The sequence below is a fragment of the Dendrobates tinctorius genome, unplaced genomic scaffold (assembly GCF_039654945.1).
Source record: "Dendrobates tinctorius isolate UK_male_01 unplaced genomic scaffold, ASM3965494v1 ptg000007l, whole genome shotgun sequence".
In the NCBI taxonomy this organism is placed as follows: Eukaryota; Metazoa; Chordata; class Amphibia; order Anura; family Dendrobatidae; genus Dendrobates; species Dendrobates tinctorius.
This window is the reverse complement of record NW_027361675.1, coordinates 46,058,684-46,079,802: the sequence shown is the minus strand read 5'-3', so window position 1 is coordinate 46,079,802 and position 21,119 is coordinate 46,058,684. Positions and strand designations below refer to the sequence as shown.

Below are 21,119 nucleotides of genomic sequence, written 5' to 3'. Positions count from 1 at the left end.
CCTGTATCGGCAGTCTGATGGGTAGAACTCCTGCTGACATCCTCTCGGCTGGCATTACTAATCAGCTGTAATTTCTCACTCTAGCCATAATCTTGTATGTACAAGAGGTCTTCTCACTTCTCTTCTAGGGATAATCTGTCAGCGTGTGATGGGATTGCTAATTTAGACAAGTGTTGTGTTTGTACCTGACTGTAATCTGTACAGTTTCCTCGGTGACACCAGAGAGGGGTGCTTCTTATGGGACTTCTCACAACATGGCTTGGGACTGAGTGAGTGATAGATATGCCAACCGTTATAGAACTACACACTGCACACACTAATCATCCCGAAATGTGAATAACATCGATTCATCTGGCTACAAGGGGTAGGATCTATTAGGCATTTAGTAGTGGCTAAATGACAAGGGACATAGACGCTGTGGGTCGATTAAATGGTCCATGTTCAGGTACCAGGAGTAAAGGAGTGTTTGTTTGGCCACTAGTGCAACTATTCATTGCTAGATTTTTGATCCCAAGGAAAAAAATAAACATGGAACCCAACCCACAAGAGTCATGGCACCCAAGGCTCATTGGTGCACTTTCCCGGGATGGAGGCTAGTTCCTCTAGACTTTCATCCACTGTGTGTTCTGACACTTATCACATCTTGCTTAGTATTGCACTCACAGTGCCCATACTTGTCTCCTGGCATTAGGTACATCCAGTAGTCATCAGACATGGACTATGGGGCAATAGACGGCTGGATTCATGTTTGTTGCCTATGTGGAAAAGAGATAGCAATAGGATGTACTATTGGAATGAGATTGTTCTGGAAAACCTCAAGTCCTGACATTTTTGTAGATGTTACTGTGACAGATACCACCTACCGAAACATTACTTCAAGGCAATGTGCATCCCATGGGTTTAGGAATAGTATGAGGAGCATGGCAAAGAATTAAAGAATTTGCAAATGACCACAATCTGAACCCAATTGAACATATTTGGTATTCGCTAAATAAAAAGTCTTATCCCTGAAGGCCATATTTCACAACTTACTGAACGTAAAGGGGTTTTCCCAACTGTAGTGGGTACTGTCAGATAATGATTATAAATACAAGCAATTTACTGTTAATTTTTCAGCTATTGTTTCCAGCTCATTGTCTTAGGGACCGACCACCTCTTCTAGACAGCAGAACAGCCTTTTTGTATTGCACTTTGAAGCAGTGCTTTGAAACTGGCCAGGATCACAGGAGCACACTGTTGCCTCCTAATCCAGCCAACAGTGTGCTCCAGTGATCCAATGTTTACAAGCTAGACTGCAGTTGTGGTCTCCTAGGCAACGAGCAGTATACAGAAAAGTGTTAATATTTCCAAAAGCTGCTACAAATTTTAATACGTTTAATTTTAAAAACTTACCATTATTTTCCTCAGTCTGTTTTATGGCAATTACCTCATAATCACCTTTTTCTCACAGGTAATTTAGAAGTCTGTTCTTGCTGTAATGGTATCTGCTCTCTAGACAGTGACTTCCTGGAGAACCTGAGATAGACTTGTGCTTATACACAATTTCCAGTCCTAAGGGTGCCTTCTCGATGCGTTCAGGCACCCATTCATTGGCCCCTCTGGGGCTTACATACAAACCCCCCTGCAAAACTATTTTGGCGTATGCGCCGATGGAGCCATACACTATAAAGGTGTCGAGCAAACATGCTCTATCCTGCATAATTTTCGGACATATACCCCTACAGGAGGCTGACAGTGAGACATAGTAGTGGCAGGGCAGGACGGAGAACACTGATGACATAGGACAAGTGTTACAGACGATATCACACTCGACGTAGGTACTGTTAGTAAACTGTAAGATCACAGAGCACTGCTCTGTCCTAAGGATGCTGATTTAAGAGCTAGCGAGACCTCACTGTGCCTGATAAAGGGCTGTATGTCTACAAAGATTGTGATTTCTAACCAATAGCTTTGTATCTCAAGTCTTTAATAGTGATGAGCGAGTATACTCGTTGCTCGGGTTTTCCCGTGCATGCTCGGGTGTCCTCTGATTATTTTGGCGTGCTCGGAGATTTCGTTTTTGTCGAGGCAGCTGCATGATTTGTGACTGCTAGAGAGCCTGAATAAATGTGGGGATTGCCTGTTTGTTAGGAATTCCCCACATGTATTCAGGCTGGCTAGCAGTCGCAGATCATGCAGCTGCGTTGACAAAAACGAAATCTCCAAGCATGCCAAAATATTTGGAGGACACCCAAGCATGCTCGGTGAAACCCGAGTAATGAGTATACTCGATCATCACTAGTTTTATAATATTTTTTTTCTTTTAGATTTCATCTAAAAACAGTAAGCCAGACAAAATGGAGACTATTGAAATGGGGTCATTCGTAAGAATAGGGGCTTCCGTTTGAATTCTGTCATTTTTTTCTACTTCAAAAATACCAATAGTAAGTTTAGTATCATGACTTATTAAAAGGTATCACGGCTGAAGGCTTATTTGTATAATAAGGTGGAGATGGAGGCTGAATCTGTGCTGTAGGCACACAATGGCTGGACACTGGAAAACAAGTCATAGACCTAGGAATAGGAGACCCTTGTTCCTCCTTGTTTACCTTCTTCGCATTTACCTCCATGAAGCATTGTGGTCTACACTTTCTGAACCATGAAAAATGCATTTTGACCATTAAAAGAACAAAATAAAAAAAACTCTTAAGTTATGGATGAATAGAGCAGCTTAGACCTTTTGTCATCTAGTCACCTCTTTTGTGCGTTTCTAGGTATCTTGCTCTGCCTGAAGAAACAAGCAATTGCTTTTCATGATATTGACGCCTACGTACAGATTCATTAGACTAAAGAGGAAAAATAATGGAACGATTTCTGCATTTATAACCATTGACATGAAGCTGATTATGTATCCATACTGTCTTTTTCCCCATGTCCCATTGCTGATGTAGTCTGTTCATAAATCATATCCTCACTTGTCAAAATGGAGTGTATTTAATTAGAAATAATGTAAGTGTTGTTATGCCTCCTGGCCATGCAAATGCTCTGCGTCTGCTCGAGTCAGTCTTTCTGAGTTATTCTCTACATGAATTGCTTATGAACAACGCCATTTCCATCAGCTCTTATGTCTTTGCTGATTAAATTATGTGTTGGCTGGATTATGTCCTGTTTTTGCAGAATCATAGGCTTTCTACAGATATATATATATATATGTGTAATACACTGTATATGCAGCTGTATAATGTGATGTAATAGGGTGAATTAACACATATCCCGCCGATGTATGTTAGATATGTCGACCATTGGCTTCCATGTAAAAAAGAAACCAAAAGTACAGCAATGAAAACATAAGCTGATTTAGCCAGATGAATGCAGAATTGAGATGGACCTTCTGATTTCTATGCAGTTTCTCTGTTTGCCCATGCCTCAATTTGTCCCAGAAATGCCTTTAATACCACTAATTTCATAGCGTCGTGGTACAGCACTGAATAGATTTGCTATTGAAACCAATAAGGGGGCTTTTTGTGGGTGGGTTTCACATAGATCTTGGTGCAGAACAAATGCCGAAATCTTTTTGAAAAAACTTTGTCCACCTACCCCTAACAACCAATGAGGTTTTTGTACTTATCTAATACCGGCGTCTCGGTGCCCTGAAGTCTTGAGATTTTGGATTTTCTTGCTTAGCCAATAAAGGTATCATTTCTGAATTTCTTTTATGACTTAAAAGTAAGTCTGTGAATGTGAGCTGGTAGTGTGCGCTGCCTTACACCCCCTCTTCTCCCTCCTGTGTTGATCTCTTTGCAGCTCCGCTGACCCCACACAACCTTTGCTCCCACTCCCAGGCCTGGGTGCAGGCTCCAGGGCAGGTGACTGATGATCACTGTCACTGAGACTGGCACATAATATGACAGGGCTGAGCATTTTTTTCTCTTCCTCTTTCTTTCAATCTTTCTTTTCTCTCTCCCTCCCTCCCTCCCCCACTACGGGCTTTCTCCCCTCTCTCCCCTCCCATCATGTAGCACATGCAGATCTGTGAGTGGCGATTTGCTGGGAGGGTTGAGGGCTGCTCCGGCAGCAGGGGGCTTTGTCTGTTTTGGTCCTGGTGTAAGTGAGCAGTTGAGGACTATCTGATGTGCAGTGCTACACACATTTAGAAGGTAGGACATTTACACCATCCTACTTTATTGTTGCTGTGATGGAGTTATGCTTGTAGGGAGGAAGCGCTAGGCCATTACCATACCACTTTGATTCCTCCTCCGATATAAGAAGATGCTAATTTCTGTTCTGCCATTCTGTGGATACACAAAGCAGAGAACATACTCCTTCACCTCTTCACAATAAACTTTAATATTCCTTTTACTGTCGCTGGATAATGGAAGAGATGTCTGGCATGTAACTTGTGGGCAGCAGAAAAGTAGATTTCCTGAAGATGGTAAAGTAGCGATCAACAAAGGGCATTGATATGTTACTGAGAGATGAGTTCTATCTACGTACATCCTGCCAAGGGATCCATATTTATCACATTGCCATGCAAAGTGTGGTATTGGACGTACTGGATGAATAATGTCTGAGAGCCTAATAATTAGATATTCTGCTATGGTCATTTTACTTCCTATGTATTGCCAGGGTTTATAGTTAAATCCTTTATTATTGTCTGCATTTATAGTCGGCAAATTATTATTCAGCTAAGTTCTCTGAGAAATTGTAGTTTGCACTTGAGAAACAATATCTATGACATTTCCCACTATTATGATTTATAAATTGCCATTTTTTAACACAATTGTTGAAATCTTATTTTACCACACTTGTAGATACCAGTACACATAGTGCGCTCACTTACTAACTTTAATAATAATAAATTTTATTTCTATAGCGCCGACATATTCCGCAGCACTTTACATTTCAGAGGGGACTTGTATAGACGATAGACATTACAGCATAACAATAATCACATAGATCATAAGAGATGCCAAGAGGAATGAGGGCCCTGCTCGCAAGCTTACAGTCTGAGGAAAGAGGTAGACACGAAAGGTGGGTGGTAACAGTTGCCCTGATTGTATGGACCAGCCATAATGTTAAGTGTGTAACAGTACAGACACAGAGGGCTAATGGATGCATAAAGCATGTGGGAACATGTTGCGGGGAACCTGGTTATGGTAAAACTTTTGGCTGTGCCACACAGGGATAGATTAGGTTAATGTGTTGAGGCGATAGGCCAGTCTGAATAAATGCGTTTTCAGGGCACGCTTAAAATTGTGGGGATTGGGGACTAATCGTATTGACCTGGGAAGTGCATTCCTAAGAATTGGCGCAGCACGTGTAAAGTCTTGGAGACGGGAGTGGGAGGTTCTGATTATTGAGGATGCTAACCTCAGGTCATCAGCAGAATGGAGGGCGCGGGTAGGGTGGTATACTGAAACAAGGGAGGAGATGTAGGGTGGTGCTGAGCCATGGAGGGCTTTTTGGGTGAGGGTAATAAGTTTATACTGAATTCTGGAGTGGATGGGTAGCCAGTGTAATGACTGGCACAAGGTAGAGGCATCGGTGTAACGATTGATGAGGAATATAATCTTTTAGGGACAAGCAAGATCACTGGAGCTGCCAGCATGGATGCGGCTATGGACTGTGCTTGCAAGTGGCCTATTTTACATTTTAAAGTGTTTAGAACATAAAGGGAATCTTATCATGTCCAAAAATGCTGTTTACCTGCAAGTAAATAGGTATAATTATTCCTGGCTGGTTACTTGGATCAGCAGCTACAGGAACAGAATACGATTTTATTCTCCCCTTGAGCCGCTCTCTTCCAATCATTGGGGAGGTGCAGAGATGTGCTCTGTAATCACTCCTCAGCACATTGACCGCCTGATCTGCGCACACAAATACTGCACACAGAGCAAGCTGTCAATCAAAGTAGAAGGGTGTGGTCACAGCACTGTATGAGCGCCTATAAGGAGAATATAACTTCATTTTCTCTCTGTAGCCGCTGCTCCAGTAAGTCGGTTAAACAGGACTAAAAATATTTCCTGCGGATTACTCTTTATCCTTCAGGTAAATAGTGCTTTTTGGACATGACAAGTTCCCTTCAATGTTTTCAATAGTTTTTGGACATTTTCATTTGTCTTGTAACTTTTTTGGCATCATCACACCCTTCGTGTACCCAAACATCTAGATCATCATTCTTCATTCTGACTTTATACAAGTGCTGCTCAAGCTAGACCCTACTTCATTCTTATATTCATTCATACTTCAATTTTTTGACATCAGTCAAAATCCGCCAATATTCGGAAAAAACGGATCCGCCTAAAAAGGAGCGGATCCGTTTTTTTCCCCCATAGACTTACATTAGTGGCGGATCTTGACTGACGGTCGTCCGTCCGACCCGTTTTTTGACGGATTCGTCAAAATGTTAGCGTCTCCCGGGCGGATGGGACGGACTCTGCAACGTTTTTTCCGAGCAACGGTCCGCTAATTTATATTGCGCATGCCCGGCAGATTCTTTTAACCCCTGAGTAACGTTCCAGAACAGCCGTGCAAAGAAAAAAAAAATTCTCTCTCCTCTCTCTCTTTTCCAGGCCGCGGTTTCTTTAAATTTCCTCTGCAGCGGATCCGTACACAACACGGATCCTGTAGCATCCGTTTAGCCCATGACGGAGGCGGATTTGCCTCCCGTCAAAATAACGGAATTGTGAAACAGGCCTAAGGTAATTTTCATCAAGAATGAAAGATTAAAAAAAAAAAAAAAAAAAAGTTTGATTCCTTTTGTTAGGAAATAGGTGGTAGGCTGGATTGGCCATAAAGTGATACTTTGTCATCAATCGTTTGAGACGCAGTTAAATACCCTGAGGCTGCAGATTTATCATCCATGTTTTCCGTTCCAGTTCTTTCTCGTTGACATTTCTTAAGAAAGCCAGATGTCTATAAAGTGCGTTATTGAACTGATGCTGTTGAGCACCAACATTTTCTGCTCAACTTTTGCTAGTGAAGGAAGCCTTGCATCAGATTTCTTTCAAGGACGATCTGGCCATTCAGACAGCAGCCGCAAGCAAATCTTCAAATCCCATATAGTAAATATGGCAATAAAGAGCGTTAGAGAGAGGCAATCCTTGTATGGCTGTACATGGATATTACACATGGTGGGCTTTATTTGGCCGGATGCTTTTTTTTAATGTTCTTTTTTTGATGTTTGTAACAGCAAATGTAAAGTTTCCTGTTGCTCTCGGTTGCTATGTAGGCTGTTATTTGATAGTTTTAACCTAAGATTATAGTCATATATGAACACATTTATGGTGAGGGTATCTTGTATGCCAAAGGCAGGCATAAATAGCAGCTGGTAATAAGGAGGGGGGTCCTGCTTTTGTCTTTAGAAATCTGCATTGATTTGCAGTATTCGAATCCCTCTGCTAGGCTAAGCACCACAGTATCCCAAATGTTACACCCATATTTAAAAACATAGAGCATTCCATGAAAGGGGAGTTGAACTGTTTGTTTTTTACCAATCTTGCAGCTTCCAGTTGTATATCCTTATGAATAATATACGACCTAAATGAAACCAGGCCATATTATTTTTACACAGTCACTAAAAGCCCCAATATGGGTAGGTGGTTCAGTTTTACTGGGCCCCACCTAATTTTAATATAGACAGCGTATAATAATGGCAACTACACAGAAGTGTGGCTTGGTTGGGGTCTCTGGTGAGCCGTACCTTAGTAGGATTGGGAAAGTCTTTTAGTTGTATCTCCAGTTAACTGTCTATAATATGTAATATATTACTGGGATCAATAAGAAGCACAGATATCATTTAGAAAGGTTTATACTGCTTAGTATATATATATATATAATATATATACTACACTTTTCTGCTTTCAGTTCTTAAAACAGTCACTGGGCAGGTGGTCTTGTCTACTTCTTCAGTTTAGAAAGCTCCCCCTCTTGGGAATACATTTGCATAATTGGAGTGATCATATTGGATTCTGGGCTCACTGAATGTATCCTACGCTCAGTCATGTAGCGCTCTCCGCTCCCACTTTTCTCTTTCCCTAATCGGACAGTGCGGTGCTATTCTGTTGCCTGGGACATATGCTTTTATCATTATGCAGGAGATTGTAGATGGTTTGCCCCGGTGTCGCTGCAGCATAGGGTCTGGTAAGAGGCAGTAAAGCTGCTTACATATAACAGATGTATGCCTCATTATATTCTGCTTAACATTCCTGCCAGAGGTCTATTTCTCTGCCTCCAATGAGGCAAGGTCACTCTTTAATTTAAGTAATGGCGTATATGTAAGGACATTTGACGGCCGTGTTTACTTTTTAGTTTGTGTAACATGAGAAGGGTCTTTCCAATTAAATATTTAGCTGGAAAGTGTTGTCTGTCAGGCCCCTAGTAGACATATGCTGCAGCTGAAACATGAGCACGTTCCCCTGATGTGGGGCAGAGAAGGACCAACCTAACAAGCTCAAGTAATAGGCAAGTATTGTATATGCAGGAGAGAATCAGGTCCTTAAAGAATAAAAATGTGTGAAACATTACAAAATCAGTGATGATGATATTCTTTTCTGAAGGAATGAAGGTGTCTGCTCCGAATTTCCACACTAAATATGTGTGGATTTTGCTCCATTTGCAGTGATGTTCTCTGTATATCGCAAATTTTGCCCTTTTCATGGCTGCATATCTGACTCCCATATGAATATAGCCTTTCAGTGACTTTTCCCCATAACACTCCATATTCTTGTTTGGAAAGGAGATACTGAGTTCTATTGTGTGGAAGGAAGCAACTACGTTCACATTGTACTAGAAGGCATTGTATCATCTTCATGTGCCAGGATTTCTCCTTGGCTGCTCTTGAGTGGAGTAAAGCGCTGTGTTCATACACATGGACATACCCATGACAAAAATGCAGGTACCATGCCTTAAGTGTCCGCTGGGATCTAGAGACCAGTTGCTTTTGCTTTATGACAATAGGCTTCTAAATGTCATCCTATATTGTGACCCATCTCTCTAATTCACCAAATGTAAACTGCCTCCTAGCAGGCAAGTGGCATGTAAAAGTTTGGGCACCCCTGGTCAAAATGACTGCTATTGTGAAAAGATAAGCAAGTTGTAGATGAAATGATCTTTAAAAGGCCTGAAGTTAAAGATGATACATTTCATTTGTATTTTGGGCAAAAAAATATATATTTTTTCCATCTTTTGAATTTTAAAAATTACAAAATGGAGAATGGGCCAATGCAGCAGTTTGGGCACCCTTGGAGATTTGTGTTCTCCAATAACTTTGACCAAGGTTTCATACCTTAACTAGACTGTTAGAGTATGTGCACACATTGCGGATTTGGCTGCAGATCCGCAGCTGATTTGGCCCTGCGCATCCGCAGCAGTTTACAGTACCATGTAAACCTATTGAAAACTAAAACTGCCGTGCACATGCTGCAGAAAATTCAGCGCAGAAACGCAGCGGTTTATTTTCCGCAGTATGTCGATTTTTTTGTGTGGATTCCTGAGTCTATTACACCTATTACATTATAGGAATCCGCAGGTGTAAAAACGCAGGCGAAATCCGCGCAAAATCTGCAGAAAACCCGCAGGTAATTTTACCTGCAAATTCTGCAGAATCCGTGTGGAAAAATCTGCACTGGAATCCGCAACGTGTGCACATACCCTTAGGGATACGGTTTGTTCACTATCATCAATAGGAAAGGCCAGGTCACTGCTGGACAAACATTTTTGCCTATTCTATTTCTATGGCCTGTTAATTATATTAATAGTAGGAAATGGCACAAATACAAAGGTAACCAATACTCCTCTGTAAAATCTGCCACTCCAGCACTGACTTTCCAGTGGCCCCCCACAAGGTCTCACTTCCTTCTCTACATGGTCGATCTCTCATGCAGCCGATCATTGATGTGCAGCCCACGTGTAATCAATAACTGTGGGACAAATAAACTAAGAGCGAGCTATGACCAGAATGTCAGACTTGAAGCAGCAAAGAATTTACCAGAGTATTGTTGTTTTACCACATATCATTATGTTAAAGTACATATTTTACACTCCTGGAAAATCTCTTTAAGCTGGATAAAATGGGCCCAAATGGCAAATAGAAGTCTTAAAGGGATCATTCTGAATCTGAGACCCACATTGATTGCCAGAATGAGACCCTGTGTCTCCATGTTTAGTAGAGATGCAGTCACGCATGTGTGCTGCCACTTCATTCAGTTTGTTGGACTGACAAAGCCAAGGCCTATCATTCACAACACACATATATGAAAGCATTGACCTATGAATGTTATTAATACAATGTAACAGATAAGACCCCTGCACTGATATCACTTTTGTCTCCATATTTACTGCATCTTAGCAGGTAGAATTTATAGAAACGCAGCCCTTGGTTGTTCATAGTGCAAGCCTTTACTAAAGGAATATCATAAAGGATAGGGTATGCCATGTTTGTTGTTTTTTTTGTTTGTTTGTTTTGTAATGTCAAAAAATCCTGAGGGTTTCTACTTGTCGTGTGATGTATAGTACAATAGTTAGAACTAATTATATTCTTTTCTATTCTACGCAGTCTCATTATCCAAAAACACAACTGCCTCACCCTCTCCTGTAAAGGGTATCAGACGCTCCATGCAGTCACCCCAGAAACCTGCGTTGGCACAGAAGGGGAGGAAACCTATTCGAGACAAGCCCCTTGAAGAAGCACCATCTCCCCCTCTTCCTCCAAGAAAAGGCAAGCGTCCAAAGAACACAACACTGGCGAAAAATGTGCTAAATGCTGATAACTTAAAAACAAGGCGCAGAGGATTAAAACCGGGAAGAAAGGTGATGACATCTGATTTTAATTTTTTTCATGCATTTCTTAAGATGGTGAAACACACATTCGTCCCCACACTGATCAGCAGTGCAATTTTTCCACACTAAGTTTGCATTCACACATACGTGTGAAATGTCGTTGTGCTGCCCATTATTTTTTTATTATTGGATTGCAAACAGACCTATTGAGCAGGATGGATGTATTCAGACATCCATTAAAATCAGAGATCTGTGAAACCCGGAGCATGTTCTATTCTGATCCAGTTTACAGGGTCATAATAGGAAATACTCAATGGGTCCATGCACCGTCTGATTTGTGATTGCAGCCTTAAGGGACAATACACTACATGTAACCTGTAAGATATGAGAGCTTGACAATTGTGGGAGTAGCGGGGTGTCCAGTCTGCTTTATACAGTATCGCACAATGATCTCTGTAACAACATGTGTTGTTGTAACAACATGATCTCTTTTGTATGTATTGTTTCCTACATAAGCTGCTAGCCGACCTTTGTTACTGGCCGGCCCTTGTTGCTGGCCGGCCCTTGTTGCTGGCCGGCCCTTGTTGCTGGCCGGCCCTTGTTGCTGGCGGACCCTTGTTTCCTACATAAGCTGCAAGCTGACCCTTGTTGCTGGCCGACCCTTGTTGCTGGCCGACCCTTGTTGCTGGCCGACCCTTGTCGCTGGCCGCTCCTTGTCGCTGGCCGCTCCTTGTTGCTGGCCGCTCCTTGTCGCTAGCCGACCCTTGTTTTACTGTGGAGATGGTTTGTAACTATTTTTGCGTATTTCTATACATATCTGGGTTTCTCTTTTTCCTTCATTGTTTGTTACTTTGCTTTACAAGGACTTTGCTTTGAAGGCATATCCTTAGGAGTGTGGCAGATACTTTGATCAGCTGAATATTGGGATGGGGTCAGATTACCATTGATCTGACATTGATGGTTTATGAGAAGAATTGACCATTAATTTCTGCGTAACAAAAAAATCACCTCAATTCTGTGAGCAGGCAGTGTATTGTATGTGTCGGACATTTGAAGGGCAAAAATCAACACTATGAGGTTTATTGCTTACTGCCAGGCAGCCCACTGTGCCCCCTGTAGAATCAAGCATGCTTGTTGATGTGAAAGATGAGGGGTGCTTGACGGCCGCTCAGTATAGCAGTGGAGCACACCATTCAGTCCATGATGGCGGAGAGGCTACTGCTTGCCTGGGACTGAACAACGTGCACTCTGCCAGGAACATGTGGCGGTGTAGGACAATGGCCGCTATGTAAAGCAGATCACATCTAGCAGAGGGGCTGCTGACAGGTCCTGTTTCAGAGCAGCTGGAGGCAGATTGACTTCTCAGTGTATTGATGACTAGCAATTGGTTGCAGCTATCAATACAGCATTAATGGTTATAGACGTGTAGAAGCAGCTGCAGGGAAATGTACAAGCTCCGCTTTCATCCCCAATGTGCTGTTGTCGTAGAAAATGATGGACAGACAGTAATTTAATGCAACATGAGTGCAGTTATTTGCATGCAGACGATTGTGGAGCCTGTTTGCTCACACCAGCACCTTTTCCCCCGCCTCATTATGGAGTCGCACATACAGATCATTTAGAAATTTACGGCAATTGTATCAAAGCCGTCATACAAATAGGTCAGATCTGTGTCACATTCAAAGCAGGCTACTGTTCATCACTTTGTGGTGTTGGTAAACACGTGCTCAGAGAAACTGAACTTAAAAATAGATGTTTTGTTATCCGGGCACGCGGTTTCCCCCCTCAGTGAGGCAGCAGTAATTGCTTTGTATGTTCTTGCCAGACCCTCAGGCAAAAGACACCAAACTTTCTATTGAACGTCCTCTCCAGTCTTCCTCTGCCAAGGACTGGATAATGGTATCTGTGACACACTCATTTCTTCTAGACAATGTGAACTGTGTGTAATATTCTCCTAATTTATCTTCTGATTGTAATTATTAACCTTTTGTGCCCCGTTTTACTTTTTCAGAAAGAGATCCTGCCATTACATCCAACACTCCCTCCTGTCAACTGTGACGGAGACCTCAGTAAATCTCACCTGATAAAAGATGTCGGTGGCATCACAAGCTCCTCACTGACTGTGATTTCTACAGGTAATGTCCCTTTGTTTCATCATGAGAATGTTTCTCCACTGTGTATTTATGCCTGCGGATTCACAAGCCATCGTGCACATTTTGGGATGTGGAAGCTTAGTAGTATGGCATGACGGAATTGAATTTCCCTTTTTTTGCACTCAGTAGGCTTTTCTGCAGCCCTAAACCATAGAAATAACATCACTATATCACAAGGAGGTGTTGTTAAGTGACAAGCCTCATTAAACACGGCTCTGCTACGTCAGCATATGAAGGGGTTTCACATCCTAAGTAATGTAATAGGATGGCTGACCATTTATATAGAACTGCAATCAGTGTATGTGTACATATAAGGGTGTATTCACACATTGCAGAGTTGCATGAGAAAAATCAGAGTATTTCAGTTCCAGCTTAGAAGATGAGATTTGCGGATTTTAAAATCTGCAATATGTGAATGTGTGGAAATTATTGTGGATTTTGCCTTTTGAAAATAATGAAATCTATAATACAATAACATGTATGTATTACATGGATTTTGCTGCAGATAATTTAACAAATCTTAAGCAAATTTTGTACCTGTGAACATATTTTAATGGTGCATTTAGATATGCCAATTTCAGCCCATCAGAGCACCTTAATGAGCCAAATTACTGAACTGTTTATATATTACGATGAGCAATGATGGGGACATATCGATTGTGAATACCATAATGTTCTCCCTATAGAGTAGCATGTTATCTGCAGCACATCCTCTGTTTACACATGTGATGTGCTGCTAATAAGAATGATTGTTTTACCAGCATAAATGATTCAATCTCAGGATGAACGGTTTTTTTTTACTTGTACATCAGGTGATCTTCCGATAATCACGTTGTTCTCCGTTTATGTACTATAAAATGCTCTGAAAGGCATTTTTTCTCACTGTGATGTGAAACTAGTAAAAATTGGCCTCATAGACAATGTGATTGCATACATGTTACAATAAAATAATTTTTTTATTTTTAGTTTGCGTTTATGTGAACAAACATGGAAACTGTGGCCCTCATCTGGATAAGAAGAAAGTGCTACAACTCCCAGACCATTTTGGGCCAGGTCCAGTGAACGTAGTGCTACAACTGGCAGTGCAAGCCTGTGTGGAATGTGCCCACATCTCTAAACTAGTGTTTGGCTTCCTGAAGTCTGGTCATCATGGGGGAGAAGTTATCACAGGCAGGTGTCTTCTCTTACATTCCATGTATCATAGTATGGAATTAATATGTAATAGCTAACATTTTAGATTTTATAGTTTTAGTTTTTAAGGCTGATGGTAAACGTAAAGAAACACTCTCATCAAAGTTTTTATACTCTTAATATATTGCAGTCATCATATATAGCACTGTGTAATTACAATTGCTCATTTTTCCTTTCTACCCAGCTATTTCTTCTCTTTTCCATTAGATCTTTGACATCATGTGATTAAAAACTGAATAGCTGAATCCTTCTAAGCTCTATGGAGAAACAGGAGGTCAATTTTCTCTGCACAAGTCATGATCACTGCAAAAGTCTATGGCAGAGAGAGCAGCTGGGTCAGAAGTTGAGGGAGGGGAATGATAAATGGAGGAACAAGAGACCTGCTGTTTCTATATAAAGCAGATAAGAGGTTAACTGGGTAGAAAGACGAAATGAGCAATTGTAAGTACATAGTGCTATTTAATATGTTGATCGCAATATATCATGAGGAAAAAACTTTGATGGGAGTGCTTCTTTAAGTCGATAGAGGTCAATCTATAACCTATCATGTTGATCTATTCTAGAGGAAGGCAAAAACCCTATGGAGCATGCTACAATAGCTCCATATTAGGGGTAAAATTCCAACTGTATGTAATAATACATTTACTTTTAGACATTTGCTTTTAATCCTATTACCATAGGAGAGACTACTGGCCAACCTATTGAATGAATATCCTGTGTGCCACAGAACTGAGTTGACTCTTCTCATATCAGCTGTTTGTTAGCTAATTTTTCTTATGCAGTGTTAGGTTTATACTGTCGATCACCTTGCTTTCTCTGTATCCCCAGCTTCTTTTGATGGTGAGCTGCACTCCGTTCATCTGCCATCCGTCAACAGTGCGTCATTTGTTCTGCGCTTCTTGGAAAAATTATGCCACAGCCTGCAATGTGATAATCTGTTCAGTAGTCAGCCATTTAGCCCATACATGGGGGGAGCACAAAGCCCAATGGACTATGACAGAAGCAAAGCCTGTAAGAATCCCAAAATGAAGTTTTCACAAGAAGTAATCATGATATAGTAACATTAATGTGCTGTATATTTCTATATTGTAATCTAAAGAGCAGGAGCATTGCGTTGGCAGAGAGAGCGTGTACTTTTTGTCCTGTGTAACATTGACAAGTCATAAGCAAAAAGCGACATGCAGGGAAAGAAAGCTCGCCCAGAGAATGTCATACACTGCTTTACCTATGTATTATGGCAAGACTGATGTCTAATCAGGTCACACAGCTCTAAAAGCTGGCTATTATTAGGTGGTGGGGGGAGCAGAGCTGTATGTCATTACAAACAACACTCTACATTTATCCCAGGAATTGGGAATAATGCCCCGGTATCTGGGATAGATGTAGAGCACTGTATGTAGCAAGCGCTACTCACATACTACAGCTCTCCTCTTACAGTGCTGTGAAATAGGAGGTGTAGTATGTGAGCAGCGCTTGTCATATACAGTGCTCTGCATTTATCCCATGTACCGGGATATAGTGCCCCAGTTCCTGACATTGACGCAGAGCAATGTTTATAATGACACACCGCTCTCCTCTCCTTCCCTTCCTCAGTAATTGCTGGCAGTGCAATCTGTGTGACATGTTTAGCCATCACTCTTACCATATTACACAGAGAAAGCCAGTTCTGACCTTCTCTGTGGGGTATTAGCTTTTTGCTTACTCTGCATAATCCTGCCTGCTTATGATTGGTCAGCATCATGCAGGGGAAAAAGTACATGCCTTCATATGTTAATCTCTGCTTACACCCCCTTGGTTATTAGTGGAAATTAGCATATAAAGTTTACAAGCTAATCTTTCCACAAAGTAGCTGAGAATATAAAATACGTTTTATTCAGATCTTGAGCCACGTCATCATGAAGCGTGTGAAAAACGATGAAAGGTCCTCTTTCGATACATGTAGAGTGCCAATAGTGAATATTTGACAAGAATTGGTAGGAGATTCTTGGCATACTTTAGCTATAATTAAGTGATTTTCACCCCAGCAGCTAGCTGAATTCATAGGTATGATGTTAAAAAGTAGTAACCATTTTTCACTTTATATATGTTTTATCCATGTTATACAGTTCTGGAAAAATCTGCAGGAACTATTCAGTTGCTCTTACGCTGGGTTCACATTACGTTTGGGCAGTCAGTTAGATGGACTGTGTTACACCGTGACATAACGCGGTGTAACACAGTCCGTTAACGCTGCCATGGAGCCCCATTGTCGGGCGCATCGCGATGCATGCCGTAAAGCGGCACGTGTTGGCAACGTGCCGTCATTCACTGACTGAGCCTCGGACGCGGGCTGCAGCGTCTGAGGCTCCGTCACCGCTAGCTAGCAGTATAGCATAACGCATATCGCGTCATGCTATAGCGTTAACGCAGCCCGTCAATGCTATGCATTGAACGGGCTGTGTTAACGCAATGTGAACCTAGCCTTGCATAACTGGCTAAGTATTGTGTTTTATCACCATTGCTTATTCCTCCTGTCTCGTCTGGAGTAATTTATCTGCCTAGCAAAAACCAATTACCTTTTTGTCTTGTGTTCCATTTTTTTAGGGTGTGCATATTGTCATATCCATTGCTCAAAGTATTGCAAAAATACCTCTAAACTATAATATATATATTTTTTTTTTTAAGCAAAAGAAGAATTGTCAGACAGGAACAACAAGAGAATCCTACAGGAGTCTCCCCCTTACATGGCTCCACTTTCTCCAAAGTTACCAGGGCCAGAAGCCCACCCATCAGAAGGTGTGTGAGGATAATGCATGCATGTCACTTACACAAAAGTCTGATCAGGATGATTGGGATAAGGCATTGTTGCTGTAGGTGGCACAGACTCTTGTGGAGCCAGACCTTTGCTTGTTAACAGTCGGATACCTTAGAAATAAGGCCATAATAATTTTTAACCCCTTCTCCCTTTTTGATTGCCCTGTACTGTGCATGGCCCTAAACAATGTACTGATTTCAGAGGGCTCTGTGCTATTCTTTTTTTCTTGCAGTTTGTTTCCAAGTGCTGGTAATAGCAAATTGCTTGTGCAAGTTTTCCAAACCCGACAACCTCTTTAATAATTTTCTGCACATCATATATCACTAATGAATAGAGATTTACAGTCTGAACTGTCCATTTTCCACAGTGTTCCAATCTGTTTTCCTTAGTTTGCTGCAGGTAACTTTTCCCACTGACGAAACTGTTAGAAATGCATGTGAAATAAATCTAAGAGTCCCAAATTAGATTTTCTTGGAACAATGTAGTGGCTGACACATCATAAAGGACAGGCTTTGTACTCGAGCATTGCTTTGCGTCTAATTTTGTAAGCCGTAAATCCATTCTAGTCATGTCTTTTCTCCACAGCTGAAACCTTGCCCCTGCAAGAGAATGAGAATCCAAAAGATCCCAGATGTGCGGAGGAATCCATGGATTCAGCACTCAGCGCTGTCAATCCACCCAGTTCTTCACCCCGTAACACAGCCGAGTACCGTTCTGCAGGCAATACGCCAGCATTTTACAGGGCCTCGCTTCAGCCTATGACTCCTACCTCAAACACTACTCCCTTGGTACGCAGATCATCCTCCAGCTCAGCAGGAAACAGCTGCTACTATGAAAGTGGCAGAAACCGGATGCATCGGAGGATCGAAGGTAATCATAGCAGAAACCATGCCAGAGAAATCTCACTATTTGTAAGGCTGTTATGTCATCGAGATGTGTGTGCAAAATGTATGCATTATAATGCTTAATGGTAGTGTCAAATTAACTTTAGTTTTATAACATGTCTGTTAACAGTATTCCCATTCATGCATTGATTAAGCCTTAATGTGACTGTCAGGGCCCTCTAACTTATTCAAATGATTCATTAAAATGATACTTTACGTGGAGGGTTTGTTTGCATTTAATGTCAGGGTTTGAATAATAAGATTCTCCCATGACATTTGTTTGGTTTTTTTTTCTCCAGCATCACACTAGGGACTAAAATCATCCAGTATAATCGTAGTTGTAGTTAGGATGATGGATGTTGTACACCTACATACTACCTCCTCCCTATATGGATCATATGTAGACTAACCAACACCCTGATGTCTCTGCAGCCTGCGAGTGGGCAGAAGCTGGTGCTGTCACTTGCCTGCATCTGCTCCAGTGCCAGGGAGTAAGAGGAGCGGCAGGTCTTCATATTCTAGTATATGTTCCAATACTTATCCTGAGGGATAAGATTTTTTGCTTTGCACCCTTCTCCTTATAAACACAGCTTCAATACAAATTATAGAGGCTTTGTGTATATGGAGAGAAAACCGCAGGTTTCTGTAAGATGAACTCTCTTCCTGTCTCATGATACTTTAGAATTTACCAGTTTGTGTCAGGGAACTAAATAAAGACTCACATGTTATTGTTTGGACCCATGTCTATAGCATTTTAGATTGGAGAATCATTCCACTTTTTCCATAATGGCTTTGAACAATGCAAATGACTACATTGTAAACAGAAATATCCCTCCTTTTTTTAGCAGCAAGTTCCACTACAGGACCGGACCTCAACTCTTCTGAGCGCGAATCTTCAAGAACACAAAGTAAAGATCCATCTTCCTGGTCGGTGGATGATGTCATGCGCTTTGTGAAGGAAGTGGATCCCCAAACCTTAGCACCTCACGCTGAACTCTTTCGGAAACATGTAAGAGAACTACTAGTAAAAAATGTGATCTATGATAAAATGTTGTGTTAGGGGAAGTGATGTGAACAATTAACCTTGTTTATTTGCTGAATAGTTGAGTGAGAAGCCATCAGCTTTCCACCTATAGGATGCTTTTTCAAGGCTCATTCTCCCTTATTATCTTTCTTCTACATGAAAGGGTTTACTTCACCTTGTGACTGACACTTTAGAATTACTTGCAGAATTTACAATACAAGTAAATGAGTTTTTCAAAATCCCAGTCACAAGTTGCGGAAAAAAAAATCCACCTGAAACTGAAAGCGTGGTGGGAATGTAAAATCTTCAGCATGCTCATTAATTTGCATATTTTCATGGTGGTTTTCACCCTACTCAACACTTAGTAAATGGAGCTGGGAAACATCTGCTGCAAACTTTCGTTGAGGATTTGTAACCAAAACTGCAGTAGAAATTTTCTACAAAGTGTGAACATGGCCTAAGGATGTAAGTCTTGTGAATGAAGTATTCAAGAGGAATAGCTCTTTTGGTTGCATTTATCATAGTTTCAGAATATGCTGCTGCAAGTACCAAAGCAATCAAAGGAAATGTATCTGCTACCTAGTACACTGCTTTGTCAGAGATTGCACAAATTTGCATTAGTTTCCCCCTCTTTAGGCAACATAAACCATGCTACCTTCTAGGGTCCCCCACCTCAGTGAATAATTCCACAACCATAGTGGGTTGCCCCTTCATTTGTATGTGCTCCACAATGCAAAGGAACCAATTTTATTCTTCCCCCGACTCCACAGGGAAGCTGAGCCTATGAACCATGACCATGATTTGGCTACTTGATTCGATGAGGTTGTCGATTTTTAAGAAAATTCCTTTTAATTCTGTTTGTAAACCAATAGGCAAATAAGTAATCTTTTGTGGGGATAGGACTGACTACTTCTGTTTGTCATGTATGAGACCCACTTAAACAAGCCAAGCACAGTCATTAAACAACCGCTGAGAAAGAATATAATGGCCAACTAGAATCGTATGCCAACAGAATGACCATTCCCGATTACTGGCTTGTCCCAATGGGTGTTGTTAACTTGTAGGCATGGAATGTGATAGCTGTCTTGTAGAGGTACACCTTAGTGGGCGTGCTTTCTATTGTGAGAAAGAGCAGGGGGTGCCACATTGTCCGATTGAGCTAACCCCATGGGCTACAATAAAATATTATAAGCCTCCCAATACAAATATAAATTTTTAGGATTCCCACCTATCAGGAGGCTACCGAGTGTCTTCACTACGATTCACAATCCAAAAAGAAAGGGACCATGGATTTGGCTTTCTCCATTGTAGCTCATGTGAGCCGCTGATAGTTGAGTGTTTCCCTTGTTCCATAAACTGCAGTGATTAAGGTAGCACTCATGCATGGCCACTTCTTTACCACATCTACTTTTTACCTTAATCATGAAATGGTCACATGATACATCATTATAGGGAACCTGTCAGTCGATTCATGTTGCCCAATCCAGAGTCTGGATGCATTATTGAAACCTGGTATACAAGTGCTTCTCACTAAATTAGAATATCATCAAAATGTTAATTTATTTCAGTTCTTCAATACAAAAAGTGAAACTTATATATTATATAGAGTCATTACAAACAGAGTGATGTATTTCAAGTGTTTTTCTGTTAATGTTGATGATTGTCTTACAGCCAATGAAAACCCAAAAGTAATTATCTCAGTAAATTAGAATAATTAACAAAAAACACCTGCAAAGGCTTCCTAAGCGTTTAAAAAGGTTCCTTAGTCTGTTTCAGTAGTCTCCATAATCATGGGGAAGACTGCTGACTTCACAGATGTCCAGAAGGCAGTCATTGACACACTCCACAAGGAGGGTAAGCCACAAAAGGTCATTGCTAAAGAAGCCGGCTGTTCACAGAGTGCTGTATCCAAGCATATTAATGGAAAGTTGAGTGGAAGGAAAAAGTGTAGAGAAAGGAGCACAAGCAACCGAGATAACCACAGCCTTGAAAAGATTAAGAAAAGGCCATTCAAAAACTTAGGGGAGATTCACAAGGAGTAGACTGCTGCTGGAGTCATTGCTTCAAGAGCCACCACACACAGATGTATCCAGGACATGGGCTACAATGTCGCATTCCTTATGTCAGGACACTCATGACCAATAGACAATGCCAGAAGCGTCTTACCTGGCCAAGGAGAAAAAGAACTCGACTGTTGCTCACTGGTCCAAGGTGTTTTCAGATGAAAATAAATTTTGTATTTAATTTGTAAATCAAGGTTCCAGAGTCTGGAGGAAGAGTGGAGAGGCACACAATCCAAGCTGCTTGAGGTCTAG

At 41.3% G+C, this 21,119-nt stretch overlaps 1 protein-coding gene across 4 annotated transcripts in view; it reads left to right on the top strand.

The window, feature by feature from the left end:
- SCML2 (Scm polycomb group protein like 2) overlaps nt 1-21,119 on the top strand; it is a 163,840-nt gene that overhangs the window by 134,884 nt on the left and 7,837 nt on the right. For 3 of the 4 annotated variants that reach the window (XM_073574178.1, XM_073574187.1, XM_073574205.1), the window contains 7 exons: nt 10,535-10,788; nt 12,770-12,893; nt 13,878-14,081; nt 14,931-15,113; nt 16,767-16,877; nt 17,482-17,766; nt 18,626-18,789. In XM_073574178.1, coding sequence (XP_073430279.1) covers nt 10,535-10,788; nt 12,770-12,893; nt 13,878-14,081; nt 14,931-15,113; nt 16,767-16,877; nt 17,482-17,766; nt 18,626-18,789 — 1,325 coding nt within the window. The remainder of the gene's footprint in view (nt 1-10,534; nt 10,789-12,769; nt 12,894-13,877; nt 14,082-14,930; nt 15,114-16,766; nt 16,878-17,481; nt 17,767-18,625; nt 18,790-21,119) is intronic. The other variant, XM_073574195.1, reaches the window with a different exon arrangement.